General features: G+C 40.2%; 1 protein-coding gene across 1 annotated transcript in view; it reads right to left on the minus strand.

The window, feature by feature from the left end:
* Positions 1–452: 452 nt before the first annotated feature.
* SETD5 (SET domain containing 5) overlaps positions 453–20,136 on the minus strand; it is an 81,061-nt gene continuing 61,377 nt past the window's right edge. The window contains exons 19-25 of the mRNA XM_011998592.1: positions 13,370–13,617; positions 9,501–9,557; positions 7,152–7,622; positions 4,594–4,895; positions 3,441–3,574; positions 2,865–2,953; positions 453–2,522 (exon numbers count right to left, since the gene is read on the minus strand). Of these exons, the coding sequence (XP_011853982.1) occupies positions 1,914–2,522; positions 2,865–2,953; positions 3,441–3,574; positions 4,594–4,895; positions 7,152–7,622; positions 9,501–9,557; positions 13,370–13,617 (1,910 nt within the window). The 3' untranslated portion in view covers positions 453–1,913. The remainder of the gene's footprint in view (positions 2,523–2,864; positions 2,954–3,440; positions 3,575–4,593; positions 4,896–7,151; positions 7,623–9,500; positions 9,558–13,369; positions 13,618–20,136) is intronic.

Raw genomic sequence — 20,136 nt, forward strand, 5'->3', positions numbered from 1 at the left:
CCTACCCCCCCAAGAGGTCTGGTCTTGACAGCACCCTGCCCACACAGAGTGGCTGGGGTCTCTGCACGTGCCAGGCAGGGTGAGGGCCGCCTGCCCGCTGGCCTCTCCCCTCGGTTAATAGCCAAGGGGAGAATGCAAACCCCAGCCCAAATGGAGAGACATTTACATACGTTTTATATAATATACAAAGAAACCAGCATCCCAGGCAACATGATTTCCACTCCCAATGCTCTCCCAGACTGATGGGTTTGTGGGGGAAACAACAAAAAGAAAAGTACTCTGCCGAGGTCTCAGCATTTAAAAAAAAAAAAAAAAAAATCTCCCCTCATTTGAGCAAACACCTGATTTCGATTTTGAAAAGTGAAATTTTGTAACAGTCACACACAAAGAGAGAAGACTGTGCATATGATAGTTGTAGGACAGGGTAGAAAAGAAGGGGATGCAAGAGGCTGGGGGAGAAAAGGAAAACAAATTAGAGGGAAGGAAGGAGGGAAACTCACAGTATTATCTTGTCCAAAAGAAAAGAAGGTCCACTGCAGCACCAGGGATTACACCTGTCATATATTCACTACCCCTACCATGGTTATAACTGAATACAAAATTAGATAAATAAAAACACGCCAGATATTACAGTAAACAAGTGAAAGAAATAAGCTGGCAACCATATGGAATTTAAAAAGATTGTGTACCCCACCTGGGCTGGCTCCAGGGCTCCTCCAGGGGTGTACAACAGGCACAATGCACTGATGGGGAGAAGCCGGTCTGCTCTCATCTCTCATCCAGAACAGTGTTAGGGGTGTGGGTGGCTTGGTAACTCTTTCACTGGGCCCACTCTCACATAAGCATCCCCCAAAGAAATGTGGGGCAGGCCCACACACAATCACAGTCCTGTCGGTGCCACTCCACAAACCTATCTTCCCACTCTTACCCTGCAGTCACAAGTGCATGCTCCCCAATCATGGAGGCGGTCCTGCTCGTGGGATCATCAACTCCTGATTAATTGGGAGTAGAAAAAATAAAATTCGAAGCATTCCCAAACCACTCGGTATCCTTCCTAATCAAATTTATTGCCAAAAGCTGGTAAGTAGCAATGCAATTGGCCTATATCCTGTCTCATTCCTCTTTTCCTTGTCTACTTACTTCATGGGTTACTGAGCTGTGAAATAGCTTGGGAAGGGGGAGTAGGATAGCAACAGTTGGAGGCTCAATCTACTCAGATAATCTGCTCCCGAATAATCAAGAGCTGACCATGAGCGTTTCTTCAAAGAGCCAGGCACCCTCCAGTCGGTGCAGGTTCCAAGCTTTACTATCCTTGCCTATTTCTTGGTGATCTTAAGACAAAGATAGGCAGTATTCTTGGTGGACACACATTGGCCAGATACCTGCTTTTGGAATGGTTGTCTTAGGATGAACATTCATATACCTACCTTTCTTCTTAAGTGCATAAAACCCTAACAGTACTCAGATGGCTTGGGGCTTTTGAGATTGGCTCTTTTCACTTTTTTTCCTTTGAAAACTTTTTTTTTTTTTTTTTTTTTTTTTTTTAAATTTAAAAAGATGTCCTCACTGCACAAGTGACTACAGGCTACAGGCAAGGATGGGAGACGGAGGCTTCAACACAACTCATTGCACTTAGAACCGTTACTAACTGAAACACCATTTGCTTGTCAACAATGTACCCTTGACAGCAGGGAGAAACTTCTTTATAGTCTCTGCTTCAGACAAGATTTACATCTTTCTCCAAGGCCAGAGGCCAATTGTGACCACAAGTCTTGTTTCTTGTCCACCAGACCCAATCCTCTGGCACCTTGTACCCCCCCTTCCCCAGCAATATGCTCGGCCTAGGTTCCAGAGGCAGCTGGAAGGAAGCAGCTATGGGCTCATTCAGTTCTGTTTGCCCAAATCCAGAAGCCCTAGGAAAGTCCTGTCTGAGTCTTGACTCCTGACCCTTGCAGTGGCTGGAGTCGGTACTGGTGCACACCCCCACTCCCACGGTGTGGGTAGTGCTGTGAATTGGAAACCGCAGATACCCTGGAGGCCTGGTAGACAGCTGACTGCCCAGCACTGGGCAGACTGATAGTCCGTAAGTCTGATGGCAATGATGACCTAGAGTTCTGAGGAAAGGAGGTGGAACTCAGAGTTCCTGTGCTGGACTGAGAAACCGAGTCTGAGGTTGGCGAGTCTGAGGGTCCCTGCAGGGTAGGGCTAGCAGCACTAGAAGGGCAGCTCCTCCTTGGAAGATTGCTGCCAGTGCTGTTTCCAGAATGTGGCTGGCTGCTAAAATACCCTGGTGTCCCCGTAAATGGGGCCAACGAGTCTGTGGACGCAGGGTGGGCGGGGCTGGAATAGGATGTAGAAGAGAGGGATGATTCTGAAGAACCGTGAGAGGGGGGGTTTCCAGGTCTCAGTGCAGTAGTTCGATAACTGTATCCTGGAGATTGTGTAGGATGTCCTCTGAAGGGGGAGGAACTCTGCTGAAGGAGGCTTTGTGATTCTGTCCGAGGACTATCACACTGCAGGAGCTAGCAAAGTTGGGAGGAAAAGAATAAGGAGGTGAACAAGTCCCTTAAATGGCTGACTTTTAATATAAATGGTAAACATTTATAATACCCTATGTTTTTTTTTTCTTCATCTTTTAACCATGTATTCTTTTTAGGAAACCAAAGGCAGTAAAATGTCTGTCTTTGATCACCTTATTCATTTTCTGGCATAATTTATTACCTGAGGGCAAGCAGATGATGACTTATTTCCAAAGTTGCTGAAACTATATGCAAAGACAGCATCTCAATGGCAAAGGATGGCCAGGACAATTTGGAACCCAGAACACACTCCTATATCTAGATATCAACAATCTCTCATCTCACCTGGTAGCTGTATCTGGAAGGGCTGTAAACAGTTGCTCCTTTAGAGAGTGCTGAGCTCAATGTCTCTGGACCTTCTCCATCTGCAGGGTCTGGAAGGTAACACATAAAAAAAAAATCAACTTGGCTTCTTAGAATAAGTAAGAAACAGCCATTGTTTATTCAAATCACCAATGCCATCACCAACCCATGCTGCTCTCTTTGTGACAAATTGGGTGAGTGCAGCATGCCAGAAGGGCAAAAGGAGTGGTTAATTATGGGCTATGTTCTAAATGCCTGATCTGATTCCCGTCTCCTTCTTTCTCTTCATCCTTCATCGAGGTAGATTTCCAGGACTTTGGAGAGATGAGAGTTACAGAAAGGTATTCCTTGGGGAAAAAAGAGCAGACAGAGAGCAAGCAACGCTAGATCTTACAAATGTTGTAGCCAAAATGAGCACAAGTGGGCTAGAACCTAGCATACGGCAGAGCCCAACTGCTTCAGAAACTGACTCACCTCAACTCAGAACTTGGCATGAACTGTACAGGACTTGGCTCATGTGTCCCTGAATGTGGTGGCAGTAGAAGGCCATGGGCTCACCTGAGTCTTTCTCTGTGATGTTACTCTCCCACGTGGGAGAGGGCTCTCCCTTTTGGGCCACCCTCACACTGCTTCGGAGGACCTTGGGGATGCTTCCTCCTTCTCGAAGTCGTTCTACTGATGTGGGAACCATCCTGTAAAGGTAACAGGGTGCAAGTTCAAGCCACAGGACTTAACCAAAACAAATGAAGCCCTAACCAAGGTGCACAGTGTATTTTCTTAAAACATCCTCTTAAACAATACTTTCTTCAGAACCAATTTAAAACAAGGTATTTCCTCTGCCTCCAACTATGTCAGGCACAAAAGAGAAACATCATCATCATCATCATCATCAACAACAACCACAACAACCACCACCAGCACCACTTTTAACAACAACCACCACCACCACAACAACCACTTTTAACAACAACAACAACAACAACAACAATCACTTTTAAAGAAAAAGAAATCAAGGAAAAAGTGGATTAAAGATGTTAACTTCCCCGAACCCCCATTTAAAAATGTTAAAATTTCTCCTTTGGGAAATCATGTGCCTGATACATAGTAGTGGTTTAATAAAGGTTTCATAGATTAATGAACATTAAACATATGAGCCAGGACTCTTCTTTCTCAGACTTATTTTTTCAGTTCAAGATCCCTGAACTCCTGTGCTTCATTCTCTATTTCACACATTTGATCCTCAGTATTTGCCACCAGTATTATTCATTTTTAAATTTGTGGTCTCCCCTAAACCAGACAAGTCCTTTCAGAATGTCTTTTTGCTCTGTATATGCTAACTGTGTGGAAGAGAGACATTTGTTGTTAATTCATGTGGAACTTGGTTGGATTCTTGACTCACCTTTCATGTGAAATGAGAAATAGAAGAGGCAGTGTTAGTGCCCACCAAATAAAAGAGCTCATCTGCATCCATAACTACATGTCATCCAAAGCGCTGCTCCACAGGCATGTTGGTAATTCTTAATTCTGCAAAGCTGGGGGGTTGCAGCTGACACTATTAAATCAGCTGAACAGGACAGATGGTACTGTTGGCTGGCTGTCTCAGATGTTCCCATCAAGTGTTCCCATAGATTTTAGGTAAAACTGGGAATGATCCTAGATATAAACTCCCCCCATCCCCAATTTAACTATAAAACATCAGATATAAACTTACCACCTACTGCTGATATTCTCTTGAGGTCTGCAGTGAGATGAAGAAGTGCCTCTGGAATCTGATGGGCTTACCGCCTCCAAATGGGACATAGAGGAATGAGATGGGGAGAATTTTTTGTGAGGGGAAGATGGGGTTCGGGCTGAGGATCCCTGCACACCATGGGCACCAGTGTCAGAAACGGAGTTACTGCTGCCTTGCCCAGCTCCTGCAGACTTGCTTTTGCTCTGGGCAGAGTCACCTCCCCCACCAGCAGAATTTTCCTTAGCTTCTTGTTTCCGTTTTCGGTACTCCAGCAGGGATACCTAGAAAGGAAAAAACAAACAAACAAACAAAAAACGGTACTCTAGTTGGATATCATTAGTGGATCACTAGCAACAGGGAAAGAAGGAAAGATGGTACCGTAGTAAACCACTAGCCAAGACACGCCAACAAAGCAGATACCAACCCTGACAACTTTTTTTGGGGGGTGTCAAAGAGATCTGAGCACAGCTACATATTTAAGACAGCTGGAAATTGGTAAGAGGAAGATAATAAACTAGGAGGTAAGTTTCTAAAGAATGTTTGCCAATTAGACCACCATGCTTTTTTCTGTCTTCAGAAAAACTTGTGAGGTTACCGTTACACAGTAACAGAAGTGTGCTATCATAGTTATTTGCAACAGTGGGAGTACCCAGAGAAGGGAGAATTGGAAGCTTGTATAGTTTAAAAAGCCTCCCAGGTGACTCTGATGGCTCTTCTGCACTCCTTGGAAGCCCCTAGAATTAGCTGTTTGAGAGCATGAGAGAGAGACAGAAGCAGGGAGAAGAGAAGAAGGAGATGGAGGACAGGGAGGGAGAGAAAGAGAGAGAGAGAAGGGAAAAAAAAAAAAGAAAAAACCAATGCTCCAGAGTACTTAAATATGCTCAATTTTTCAAGAAATAAATAGGAATTTATTATTGTTTCTGTTAGACATAGATGTAATTAATGTAAAAAGAGAGGAAATTATTATTTCCAGTTTATACTTTTAGCAAGCTAGCTCTAGAAAACAACTTGGTAACTTCTCCCCAACTTCCCCTTCATCTCCCTAACACTTGCTCATTCTTTTCTGACAGCAGACCCCCCACCCCACCCTGCTGACCATAATCCCTGCCCTGCCTAGTACACCTCCTCTTTGTTGTTCTGGCACACTACTTACACAGGCCGTAGAACTTTCTACCGTGTCTTGATTGCTCCCTGACTAAACTCTAAGTTCTAGGAGGGCTTTTTATCTTAAACATCCAGCACAGAATTTGAATATGCTTAAATTTATGCTTAAATGTGCCCAATAAATTTCAGAAGTGTTTCTGAAATAACATATTATGATTTCTATGACTTTTGCACATAGTAAATATTATAAAACCAGAAATCTAAAGATTGTTTTCATCTTTGTTTCTGGTAGTCAATGCTGTTCATGCAACGATCTTTGAAATCAATTACTATCCTAATCCAAATTATCTGCCAATGTTTCCTCCTCCTTCTATCCCCTTAGGGTTCTCATTTTTCTGTGCAAATGTAACAAATATAGACAGTTTTGCATATGCATTTTCTATACATAATTTTGGAAAGAAGTTAATAAATTCTGGTAATGAATATTATCATCACGAAAATATAAAAAAACCACTAAGTTTCATTTCAATGAGGATACTACAGATGTTTGGCCATTACGTGGTACTGTCCCCTACACAGGACATTCAGCATCCCTGGCCCTGCTCAATAAATGCAAGTCACTGGGACAATTCAAAACACTCCAACACATTCCCAAACACCCCTAGTTGAGAACCATTTATACAAAAAGCACATTTTTGGCTTTGTGACTTCTAGATCAGGCATTACTTAGAAGTGGAGTCCCCACCCATTTGCAAGCTCTCTATGGCCTGGCCCAGCCCAGCACTCTCTGCACTTTCCATACAACAACATCCAACTGTTTGCACCACACTGCATGCCTGCTGCCCGCCCAATGGAGTGCCACGTAATTACCTGTTCTACTCCCTCTACTGTAACATGCCTCACCCTCATTTGTTGGTTGGCTGACTCCTACTTATTGTTTGAGATTCAGCTAAATCAGTAACCTGCCACCTTTCTCTCTAGCCTTATCTCTCAAACTGGGTAGTATCCTGGTCCTTCCATTTACTAGCTGTGTGACCACGGGAAAGTTACTCAACTTGCCTTAGTTTCCTCGTGTGCAAAATGGAAAACTGCCTATCTTATAGGCTTACTGTGAGGATAAAACACATTTAAAGAGCTTAACACAGTGCCTAGAACTTGGGACACACTACATAATAGGTAAAATTTCTTTTTCACTGTTCTAACCTCTCAATTGTCTAGCAAGTGTATGGCACATACAGGCATTTACATTTGCTGAATATTTACAACACTCACCAAGTTGTATTAAAACAGCCTGTCTTTCACTGGATATGGCAGAGACTATGTCTCACTTGTTTGAGAGTAGTGCAGAACACATAGCAGAAACTTACGAATATCTACTGAATTACTTGGTTAACATTCTTGAAAAGTTCACCGATATAACATGAAACACTTACTTTTTTCCTCTGTGGTGGGTTCTGGGGGGCAGATGGGACTCCTTCACAGGCCCTTTCCCCACCAGGTGACAAGGATCCACGAGAGAGGTCTTTCATTAAGCCATGTTCATATCTGCTGGAAAATCCTTCTGCAGGCGAACAATATCCCCCATCCAAATGTAAAGGCTTCCTATCCCCCACTAGAGGAGAACCTCGATACAGTCCATCTGCTCGAGGCATAGCGTTCAAAGGGGAGTAGGCATACATCAAGTTGAACTCTGTCCGAAATGCCTGGTCTGAGTTTCTCACGAGGGTCTGATGTCCATCTCCACTTCTGCTTGGGAAACCAGTCTCAGAAGTGGGTCCGATGGAGGGATGAGGAGCCAGGTCAGAATGACCAGAGTTGAGTAGGGAAGGTCTATCAGCACAGCTGTTAGTGTTGGAGTCAAGGTATCCTACTTTTGCCAAATCCAGGTCTTTTCGGTGACAAAGCTGAAAGAATAAAAATCAACGGAGACATGGGGTAGGGGAGAAAGGAAAAAGTCAAAGGGCAGAAAGGAGGGGAGAGGGACACAGGTGAACAGGGAAAGATAAGAGGGATGGAAGTAGAGCAGATAAAGCCATTATATTCTGTAAAAGTCCCACGTAGCAACAGTGTATATAGGCCAGAGTACTAAAGAATCCCGGCCTTTCCCAAATTGCTTTCAAGTCTTTCTGGATGGGAAATACTGGGAAAGTTAGGTAATTGGCTAAATGTGACTATTTTGCCTGCTTAGCCTTTCATCAGGTTGCTGAGTCACCTTGTACTACACTAAGGGACAAGTGGTATAATAAGGAATTTACCTTAGCCCCATGCACACTACAAAGGTGAGACTGGTGTCTTAAGATAACTGGCTTCTGGGGTTATCAATTTCTAAATTAATATTGATGCAAGGTGGGGGGGAGGGAAAAAGGTGGAGGAAGAAGAAAGTAGACGGAAAGGCAAGTATTTAAGTTACTGGTTCAGTAAAGGAGGATGGCATTAAAGACATCAACCAACCAGTTCTTCACTCACTTTCACTGTTAAAGAAGGTGTGTTTCTCATACAACTTTCTGGCCACTCAGTTCTTCTTTCTTTATCCTCTAATGTATGTCAACATACCACAAGACCACTAATGCTCATCACTGCAGATTCTGAAATGCTGAAATGTACCAAAAATAAACCCCACCTACTATTTGGTTATCATAACCTCCAAACTTCCAACACTAGGTCAACTACAGCTAACCACCTACAAAGAATGGTACCAGAAAACCAGATACCATACCATATCAGTCTTCAAATTATGCTATCTTAGAACCTTTTAACAACTGAGGAGAGAGAGCTTTACTTTCCTAACAAGCTAGAGTCAAAACACCAAGAAAATCTCTAATATACTAGTGGAATACAACCTTTTTCAGTTTCACATTAACCTATCAACTACTACTGATTCAGAACTTACTAGACTGTCACTGAATTATGCCCTAATTTTTTATTGGAAGGGGGTGGGGTTAAAGTTCAGTTGAATATTTCTGAGAGACTCTAACTTTCTCTTCAAGAGAAAAAAGGTCCCATGTATTAACAGATTCAGAGTTCATTGTTATTACATCTGAAAGTTTATAATAGAAACTCTAGCACTAAAATCTGAGTTTGACATATCCACAGCAGAAGGGTTTGTGAGAAAACCACTCTACTGATATCCTAAGAGATAACACTTGTATAGCAACCATATCCTAACCATTGCAGAATGGTGGTCTATGACACAAAGCCAGGGACTCACTTGGTTTCCTTGTGCACCCAGTAAGGAGCTACAGAGAAAATGTAGGAAAGCTGAAAGACAGAATGACTTTCCCTTCCTGAAGAAGCTGCTCAATCTATCAACCAAAAGGCCAAAACATCTGGTTTACAGAGCTGTTAGATTAACCCTAGAACAAAGCATAAGTCACCACCCAACTCAAAAAACAGCTCTTACCAACTTTTGACTCAATTTTCCTTATTTATTAGCCTTTCTTTAACAAGGCTCCTACCACATATCAGCATCTTGACTTCTAGATTCTATTCTTTAATAGAACTCCAGCCACCCCCTCCCCCAAACAACAAAAACCAACCCCACCAAACATACACACACCACACACTCACACATACCCCTACTTCATTTTCCTCCATCTACATTGACAGGCCTGTGTAGTCACAGTCACACAGGAAGGCTCCTTTAACTTACTGTGACTGAGTGGCCGCCCTCCAGCCCATCACCCCACTCACTCAGATCCCCAGCCCTCCCCACACACTCAGGAACACATTCATGAACACTCACTCTCAGCCTCCAAGTGTGATTGAGATGGTGTGATAACTACCTCGGGTGACAGGGACTCGGGCCTATGCGCAGGGGAACTCTCAGGGGAGGATATGTTCTAGAGGAGGGAAAAGCATCTTGTTATTATTCATCTACTCGAAGTCAAGAAGCAAAACAAAACAAACAAAAAATAAAAGCAAGCATAGATGTTAGCCACAACTTTTTTGGGGGGCGGAGAAGTTGAATAAGAATGCATAGGGGAAATATTTAACTGCAGAACTCATCTCGATGGACAGAATGACTTGTTAAAATGCTTCCTGGTATCTTTGAAAGCATTTAAGGATAAATTGGTTATAATGTTTCATGCTGTAAGTAAACATCTCAAGCACATATAAGGAAAGAGTTAGACTGGTGAAATTTTAGTGTTATACGTCTTTGTATTTTAGATGAGAGTTTAGCAACCTATAGTATTTGTTACTGAGGGGCATCCTACCCCTTATTCTTCCTTAGATGGACCTTGTTCCTTCACCCAATGCCTCTTCTGCTTGTCACATTTCTTTATTCTCTTATATGCCTCAGGTCCTCCCACTGCTATCCAGGGGGAGACGTTAGTGTTCTGGGGGCTGACCTGGTTAGGGAGATTGCCAGTTCTTCTTGAATGAGTTACAGGAAATGTGACTGATGGAATCTCTAGCTCACAGGCTAGAGGTGGTTCTAAGCATAATCTAATTAGACCTGAGCCACCCCTATTATTTTGTAAAATCCATTGTACTTTTGGCAACAGAGCAGAAAAAGCATGTATGTGTATACTTAAGTCCCTGCCTCCTATAGAGGGTAGGATTTCACCTTGGGACTTTCAGGTGAGGCAGCACTCCCATAACAAACAGAGACTGAGCAGTGAGTGCTTAATGGAAAGATGTAAATGGGAACACGTGAAGAGAGTGATGGTGGTAGTGTGATAGTAATTCAGGGGTGCTAGGGCTGAGGTAAGGAGAGGGTGCCTAATGTAGACTCTGAATAACTGTGGCCTAGGTGGCAGGCATATGCTGAGGTAGGGGAAATGAGGCTGCTTCAGCAAAGCAGGGTTTTGGCTGTGAATTTTACTTGGCATGGAGAGTGAGTGGGTGGTATACATCTATGTGTGAAATGGTGACTGGAATATGGCTCTTAGGGCAAGAAGAGGAGGGGAGGCTTATTCTGGTAGAAAGGAGAGGCTAACTAAGCTTGCCCTCCCAATGTTGCTTCCACTGTTTTTTCTAGATGCTTTCCCCTCCTGAAAATCTTGTTCTGTTCTCTTCTACTGTTTATCTTCTTACCTTCTTCCCTTAGCACTTAAGGCTTCTCACCATTTTCCTGAATGCTTTTTTCCTTTTCAAAAATATCCGTCCCCAAACTAATATGCTAAAGTGTTTTTTTTTTATTTTTTTATTATTATTATGAGACAGAGTCTCCTTCTGTTGCCCAGGCTGGAATGCAATGGCGCAATCTTGGCTCACTGCAACCTCTCAGGCTCAAGCAATTTCTGTGCCTTAGCCCCTCGAGTAGCTGGGATTATAGGTATGTGCCACTGTACCTGGCCTAAGCTGGTCTTTTAATTAATTATTTTTAGAGATGGGATCTCACTGCTGCCCAGGTTGGCATGTAGTGGCACAATAACAGCTCACTGCAGCCTTAAACTCTTGGTCTTAAGTGATCTTCCTGCTTCAGCCTCCCAAGTAGCTGGGACTATAGGTGTGTGCCACCACACCTGGCTAAGTTTTGTATTTTATTTTTGGAGAAATGTGGTCTCACTATGTTATCCAGGCTGGTCTCAAACTCCTGGCCTCAAGCAATCCTCCTGCCTCAGCCTCCCAAAGCACTGAGATTACAGCTGTGAGGCACTATGCCCAGCCTAAGCTGGTCTTTACATGTGAAACCTTTTTGATATTTCACAATGTGTCACAGCCTTTGATACAAAAAAGCCTCCCCACCTCTCTGTACTAGAACACAGCAAAGAGTATGGCTATTAAAATGGTTCAGGGTGGTGAAATCTGTTCTATTATTGATGAGAAAGGTAAATTTTCCTTAAATTGCAAGTGAAACCATGCCTTGGACCTTTTACTATTTAGTATTTTCCTTCCCTCCTGGTATTCTAACATTAAGGTTGGACTGTATTATCAAAATGACCAGCAATTAAAAAAAAAGAAAACCAAAACCACTTTATATTTGCAGTGTTTAATAGTTATCCCAAATGCTACAAGGGATAAGGAACACACTGAGTGCTGAACCTGCTTGTTTTGGAAAGTGACTTACCTTCCAATTTTCTTTTTTTTTTTTTTTAATGAGACGGAGCCTTGCTCTGTTGCCCAGGCTGGAGTGCAATGGCACGATCTTGGCTCACTGCAACCTCCACTTCCCGGGTTCACGCCATTCTCCTGCCTCAGCCTCCCAAGTAGCTGGACTACAGGTGCTTGCCACCACACCTGGCTAATTTTTTGTATTATTAGTAGAGATGGGGTTTCACTGTGTTAGTCAGGATGGTCTTGATCTCCTGACCCCGTGATCTGCCCGCCTCAGCCTCCCAAAGTGCTGGGATTACAGGCATGAGCCACCATGCCCGGCCTCCTTCTAATTTTCATAATCCCACATTTATAATAAAGTCTGTATTGATAAAGTATGAAACTCTATTCCTATAATTTTAGGCCCTCCCGGGAGAATTCCTCTCATGATGCCTTACTGTAAAGCTCTAGGTGCCAACTGCAAAGTCAACTGCAAGTAGACAAAGTTAGAAAGGCTTGAATCAGCTGCTGTATTATCTGGCTGAAAGAATTCCATAAAGAATCCGGTAAAGAGTAATTTCCCTAGATAACTCATGTGTAACCAGGAGGTTTTTTCCCTCACCCAGAAAGAGGTCTGCTCCAAAAGTAGAGATCTAGGGTAAGACATAATATAGTTCTACTTTCAATGTTGCTAGCTACCTCTTAGTTACTCATATAAAAATCCAAGTATTCTGAATCCTCATACTTGGAAAAGCTGAATAGGAAACGTAAGATTGGTTAGGACGTTCACCTTTCTCAAAAAACACATCTGGAGAAGTGCAAGCAAGGGGGCAGAGCAGCAGAGTGTGTTTAGTGGTCAGAACAAATTTTTCTGAGAAGGAAGGAAGAGACAGTGTCCATTTTAATTACAAATCAAAGTAACATGCAATAGATGAAGTGTTTTAAAAAAGTATACATGGATTCTATTGAAACCTCCTGTCACCCGAACCTGAACACTAAAGTGATTCAAAATCACTTTTTGAAACAGCTGAGGCAGACATTTCTAACTTAATCCCACAGTGAAGGTAATAAATTTGTCTCATGAATACATGTTGCTAGTCTCCTGTCTACTTCTCATTCCTAAGACATTATAACAAAGAGGGAAAGTAACCTGGAGTGGAAAAAACCTGCATTCGCCATAAGCCATACCCCAATATTTTCTAAATCTCTGTTCACTAAGGCCACAATGAAAATACCAAACAACCTGGGAAAGACACTTCACTTATTTAAAGGCCTAGAAACGAAGACACAATCAATCAATATCATCTGTGCTCTCAGGCTGGTGTTACTAACAGATACTACAGGCAGCTAGAGGCCTATTTTGACCAAAGTTTACAGTAAAGATAACGATGGAGATCTAGCATGCTTACTACCTAAACATATGGAGACTGATGGACTGCATGCAAAAGATACACGAATGGGATACACTATGCCTATTTTGGGAAGTATAGGGGCTGCCAAGATGAGAGGTGACCAGGTAATAGGCCACAATGACCCTGAGGTTTCCCATTCTCTTACTGAGATGGGGAAGGAAGATAGTAAAGAAATACTTGGAATGGTATTATATTTGAAATGAGAAGGTACAAATGGTGATTTTCATATCCAGCACTCCCGGCAACCAAACCCAAATCACCTCAAACTGCAGAGGAGTGTTGCAGCGACTAGCAGTAGTAAGAGATGTGACTGGTGAAAACATGAGGCTGTATCCATTTCGACACTCCTCTTCTCCTGGGTGAGATGAGCCAGGCGTGGCCAGCTGGGGGCTCTTTGAGCCTGAATTGGGAGGGGGTGGTGTGACTGGAGACAGAGGCCGAAGTAACTTGGTGACATTCTGCTCCATCAGATAGCGAGACTTCCATTTCTTTAATGGGCTCAACAAGTCTGTGAAACACAAAGCTTGGATGAGAGTTTGAAATCACAGATTAATTTAAGGCTCTATAGTAAAGCCATTAATCTGTAATCTACAATGGCTCTTAATTGTCTTCTGCCTCATCCCATTAAGTTATCTCCTCCAATCAAGCCAAAATCCCAAAGAAACTCTTTAATTACCACACTTAAAATAATTCTGAAAACATTCTATCTCCCAAACTCCAGGTAAATCGAATGTGACTGATCTCTAATTTAATTTCTACCAGTGCAAAATATAAAATTCTTTCATTTATTCATTTATGTATGTATTTATGAGACGGAGTCTTGCTCTGTTGCTAAGGCTGCAGTGCAATGGCGTTATCTTGGCTCATTGCAACCTCCATCTTCCGGGTTCAAGCAATTCACTGCCTCAGCCTCCTGAGTAGCTGGGATTACAGGCACGCACCACCACACCCGGCTAATTTCTGTATTTTTAGTAGAGATGGGGTTTCACCATGTTTGCCAGGCTGGTCTTGAACTCCTGACTTCAGGTGATCTGCCCGCCTTGAACTCCCCAAGTGTTAGGATTACAGGCCTGAGCCACTGCTAAATTTCTTTCTTTTACATTGAGTTTCTGAAAAGTCTTTGTTACTGTGTTAAAGTTACCCTCTACTAAACTGCTATATCACCAACTAAAGGTACTGGGATGCTAAATCCAAATTCCTTTCACCATCTCTCATATATTGTGTCCCTTTTCAGAAGCTCTTTCTATAATGTTCTTATATGATTTCCTGATCCATGTCTAGCCCCTTTTCTACCTAAAAAGCGTGAAATGATTTCTACAGAAACTTCTCTCAACCATTAAAAAATTAGGTTTATATTCTTTTTTTTTGACTAGAATAATCCTATTTTCTGTATTTCTTAGATCCACTTAAAAAGCAAGTTACCACACTTAAATATTTTAGTAACCATTTAGGCCAAAGCACCTTTCTCACTTGATTCTCGGAATAAAAATACAGTTTTATTCATTTATAGTTAAAAAGATATGTATTTATTTAATACCTACAGATTACTGAACTAGGTATGGAGGGAAAAATGGTCATCATACAGTCTATTTTCAAGAGGCTTAAAATTTGTAAGAAATAGAAAGAAGGCCAGGTGTGGTGACTCACGCCTATAATCCCAGCATTTTGGGAGGCTGAGGCAGGCAGATCACTTGAAACCAGGAGTTTGAGACCAGCCTGGCCAATATAGCAAAACCCTGTTTCTACTAAATACACAAAAAAGATTAGGCAGATGTGGTGGTGGACGCCTGTAGCCCCAGTTACTCAGGAGGTGGAGGCACAAGAATCACCTGAACCCAGGAGGCAGAGGTTGCAGTGAGTTAAGACTGCACCACTGTACTCTAGCCTGGGTGACAGAGCGAGGAGACTGTCTCAAAAAGACAAAACAAAACAAAAAAACCAAAAGCAAAAAACAAAAAGAGAACATATTAGTAAGATCAAGAAAGGTGATCATATTGCTATGCATTAGTTTAAAAAAAAAAAGCTGCATTCTAAATGATTATTATATACTACGGACTATGCCATGTGCTTTATTGTGAAATATCTAATTTTAACAACACCTTAACAAGCACTATTATTAACATCCCCATATTAAAGGTGAGAAACTTGATGTGTGGAGAGAGACAAAACAGGTATTCTTGCTCCCATCTATCTACATTCTTAATTTTTGTATTTTTAGTAGAGACGGGATTTTGCCATGTTGGCCAGGCTGGTCTGGAATTCCTGACCTCAAGTGATACACCCACCTGAGCCTCCCAAAGTGTTGGGATTACAGGCATGAGCCACCATGCCTGGCCCCATCTTTCTATATTCTTAATCAATAAAGTATATCCCCAAGGCTTGGTGGATGGAAGGAGTGACATTTATTCCAGGCCTTCAAGGAAAATTTTCGGGTCAGGAAGATTATCTGGAAGCAATGGTCAGTATGAGACTAGTAACTGGGAAATCATCTGGAGTTAATACAGTAGTTAGCAAAGAGTTATGAGGCACTAAACCAGGGTAGGAGATGTTTAGATGAAGAGGGAAGAATAAATGCAAAAAATTATTGAAGATGCATATTTTTCCTTTCTGGTATCTCAGAATTTTTAATATTCCTAGACTGGAAGTATATTCACATTTTCCTTTTGTTCCAGACACTAAATTTTCTTTCCTTCTTTTAAAAAGTGCCTAGGTATAAAACAGAAACAAACATGTAATTCATGGCTTATATTCGGAATAACTTTTACATATTTAATATTTCAAGGGTCTTAAACAATGGAATCTTTCAGAAGATCTCTGTACTGCTAGGTCCAACCCTATAACTACTAAAGTCAATTATGTTAAGTGATGAAGTCAGTTGTAGAAAAAAGTTAGAAGATACAGGTGAAATCTGCCATGTGCAAATCAACGTACATGGCATTCATTCAACATATATTTACTGAGTACTTATTATGATACTGTATTCAACAGGAGACCTGATGTCTGCCCTTAAGAAGTTTACAGGCCAAAGAAGGCCAAATAATTTGCCCACTTTTTCTCTTTTTCCTGCATACATAGTTTTCAAATTTTATATGGTCAAATCTATCCATCTTTTATTTATTTTTTAACCTTTACTCAAAAAATTACCAAGGTTATATAAACACATACACAACCTGAAAATCACATTAACAAATAAACGCATGCTAATATCCTGGTAAATTTTTATCCAGACACTGCTTCACTGACTCTTGCCTTACCTACACTACTCAATAACTATTTTCACTCAGAAATACATGGTCAACATTTTTTTTATGATAATGAATAGAAATCTACAGTTCAGGTTTAACGGCTGCACAACATTAGTATTATCAAAATTTAATCAATTCAAGTAGTTTTCATTTTTTGCTATAAGAACAAATGGCTACATATAGGATTATTAAATCAAAAAAATATCTACACATGTACAGTAACTTTATTTTTAGTCCTGTGAGAACTGCTGGCTCCTGTTCTTTAGCCTGCATTCTACTGGGGTGTTGGGGTCTTCTTCTTCATCTGTAAGGGCTCTTTAAATAGTAAGAATGTTGACCCCTTGTCAATAAAATTACAAATGTATTTTCCCAGTTTACTGATTGCTTTTCAATTTTATTTACAAGTCTCTGCTATATGTTTTATTTCTATTTAGTCAAATGGACCACTTTATTTTCTGCTTCTGATATCACATCTTTGCTAACCCACCCTGACATTGTAAAAATGCCAGCCTATTTTCCTTTTATCTCCATGTTTAATTTTTAATTTAGATCTTAATTTAAAAAGAACATATTTTATTTCACACTGACAAACTGCCATTAAAAAAAAAAAGGAAAAAAGAACATACTTAAGTATGCGGTAGCAATTAATCTGTTCTCTTCCTATAGCAAATAGCTAGCACCTTCTTCCAAAATCTTCTGTAATTGTAGAATAACTATAATTTTCCCATTAATTTGAAATATCGTATTTATCTTATTAGATTCTTACATATGCTGGGTTTATCTTCAACACCAGCATACTTTTTATTAAAATTGTTTGGGCAATTCCAGTTATTCTATTCTAGTTCTCCAAAATGTTTTAGCTGTTTTAGCAATGAACTAACTATAGAAGTCATTCAATGACCATGCTCATACTATTTTTAAAAGGTTAGGATTCTGATTGGTGTTACATGAAATTCAGGAGTAATCTGAGAAGCATTCTTACTCAGGAACATGGCACAATCTTTGTTCTTCACATATTGATTTATGTCCCTCTTCATCTAGATGTACCACATGTCTAATTAAGTTTACTCTTCAGCGTTCTTTAGTTTTTTTTTTTTACTACTATGAAAAAAACATATCTCCCCCTTTGTTATCTAAATGTTATTAACATTTAAAAAGTTTACATACTTATTTTTTATCCAGTTACCATATTAATCTCTACCAGTTTTTCAATTAATTCTCTAGGTAGATAATAGTATTTCTACATGATAACACATTAGTACTCTTTACCAGTACTTAAATCTCTTATGTTGATTTTCTTTTTTTTGCGGGGGGAGGGAGGTATAATTACTTTGGCTAACAATTACAGACTATATTAAATAATAATGGTAATAGTGGGATAATCTGATAGCCTATTTTGATGTTTAGTTTTCATGATGCATGACAACTGGCAACTTTTTCAGCTACATGTTAAAAAATCGTAAGTATGTTATTTTATCATTAAATTGGTAACAGTCACTGTGTTATGACTTCTCCTCCCTCATTTGACCTGTTAACAAATGAATGTCATTAAATTTTCAAATATTAACTTATCCTTACATTCCTAGAAGGACCTTAGTTATCATATATTATTCTTTTAATACTCTTACAAATTCAAGGTGCTAGTTAAGATCACAAATCTAATTCAAAAGTGGTACTATGCTGTTTTGGAGGGCAGAGGGAGTTAATTTGATAAAATGAATCAAAAATAAAAATTTCAATAAATACTATATGATACTCTATTACAAGTATGTGCGCAAGCAGATAAAATTACAAATTCTACCACTCCTGGGGTTGGAATTCAGATTATTTTTAACCTATAGTTTTTGCAATTGTTAATAACTAAGAATTAGTTATTCTAACAACCAATTCATTCAACTTTTGAAGCTGTTGAACAAATCTGACTACAAAGTTTTGTCTCACCCACCAGGTTCACCTGACCTCTCGCCAACTAAGTACCACTTCAAGCATCTGACAATTTTTTGCAGGGCAGGTGTTTCCACAACCAGCAGGATGCAGAAAATATTTTCCAAGAGTTTGTCGAATCCTGAAGCATGGATTTTTATGCTACAGGAATAAACAAACTTATTTCTCATTGGCAAAAATGTGTTGATTGCAGTGGTTCCTATTTTGATTAATAAAGATGTGCCTGAGCCTAGTTAAAGTGATTTAAAATTAATAGTTCAAAACCGCAATTACTTTTGCACCAACCTTATATATAAATTTTGGTTTCTGTGTCTATTTCTGTAGGAAACATACCAAGCAGAACAAATGAATGACTACTAGGTTAAGGATTATGAATATTTTTAATGTACACGATAAATCTTATCAAATTGCTAGCAGGGCTCTCCTGTCAGTTTTACTGCAAATCCTTTCCCCAATGTATTAATCCTCTATTAATTCAGAGGCAGGACAGACACAAAAACATGGTTAATACAGATTGAATTATTTATTATTTTTAGAGATAGATGTCTTGCTGTCATTCAGGCTGGAATGCAGTGGCATTATCAACCTCACTGCAGCCTCAAATTCCTGGGCTCAAGCCACCCTCCTACCTCAGCCTCTCTAAGGCTACAGGCAACACACCATCATGCCAGGCTAATTTTTATTTTTTGTAGAGATGTGGGTCTCTCTCTGTTGCCCAGGCTGGTCTCAAATTCCTGGTTTCAAGTGAACCTTGTGTCTAGGCATCCCAAAGAGCTGGAAATTGCAGGTGAGAGTCACCATGCCAGGCCCAAGTTTGAATTAAAAAATATATATATATATTTGAATGTGCCTAGAACTTTCTTTGGCAAAGGACCTTGTTTTTTTAAAGACAGGGTCCTGCTGTGTGGCCCAGGCCTAACCTGACTCCTGGGCTTGAGTGATCCTCCTACCTCAGTCTCCAAAGTAGTTGAGAGTCACAGGCATGTGCCACTGACAGTCCAGCTAGAATCTAATTCTTTTTCAATCTTCTAAGTAAAAATTCCACGACAATTTACCAACTTTTACATTTATATTTAGGCCTGTTCTGACTATTTTGTTCCATATATACATCCATTCTTGCATCAATATTATACTAAATTTAACTATTAGCTTCATACTAGAAGCTAGTGTTACACTCTCAAGAGAAAGTACTTCATTATTATTTTTTCAATTTTTTCTTATTTTTTAAAAGGTAGACTTCAGAATCATTTAATCAAACTCCAAAAACAAGGCCGTTTCATGGGAACTAAGAGAGAGAGAGAAAGAAATATATATATACACAAATATATAATCTTTCCATAATGAACATGAAATTTATCAAAGGTTCACATATGTTTCATGAAAAAAAGAAAAAGTAAAAAAGAAATTTCAATTTCCTCAGACTTTAAAAATATTTCTCAGTAACAATTTACTCCATATATCCAACTAAGGTTATTCCTAGGCAGTTTCTTAGTTTTGTTAAATTTGGTAACAAAAAAATTGGTATTCATTTACTTTCTTAGTATATAAATGATTTTTAAAAATACATTTATACATTTACTCTTCTATCCAGTAATATTAATAAACTCATTATTATAAAAAAAAATTTTTTTTTTTTTGAGACAGAGTCTTGCTCTGTCACCAAGCGGAAGTGCAGTGGCATGATCTCGGCTCACTACAACCTCCACCTCCTGGGTTCACACTATTCTCCTGCCTCAGCCTCTCGAGTAGCTGGGACTACAGGTACCCGCCACCACGCAGAGCTAATTTTTTGTATTTTTAGTAGAGACGAGGTTTCACCGTGTTAGCCAGGATGGTCT

Source organism: Mandrillus leucophaeus, unplaced genomic scaffold (genome assembly GCF_000951045.1).
Source record: "Mandrillus leucophaeus isolate KB7577 unplaced genomic scaffold, Mleu.le_1.0 Scaffold576, whole genome shotgun sequence".
In the NCBI taxonomy this organism is placed as follows: domain Eukaryota; kingdom Metazoa; phylum Chordata; class Mammalia; order Primates; family Cercopithecidae; genus Mandrillus; species Mandrillus leucophaeus.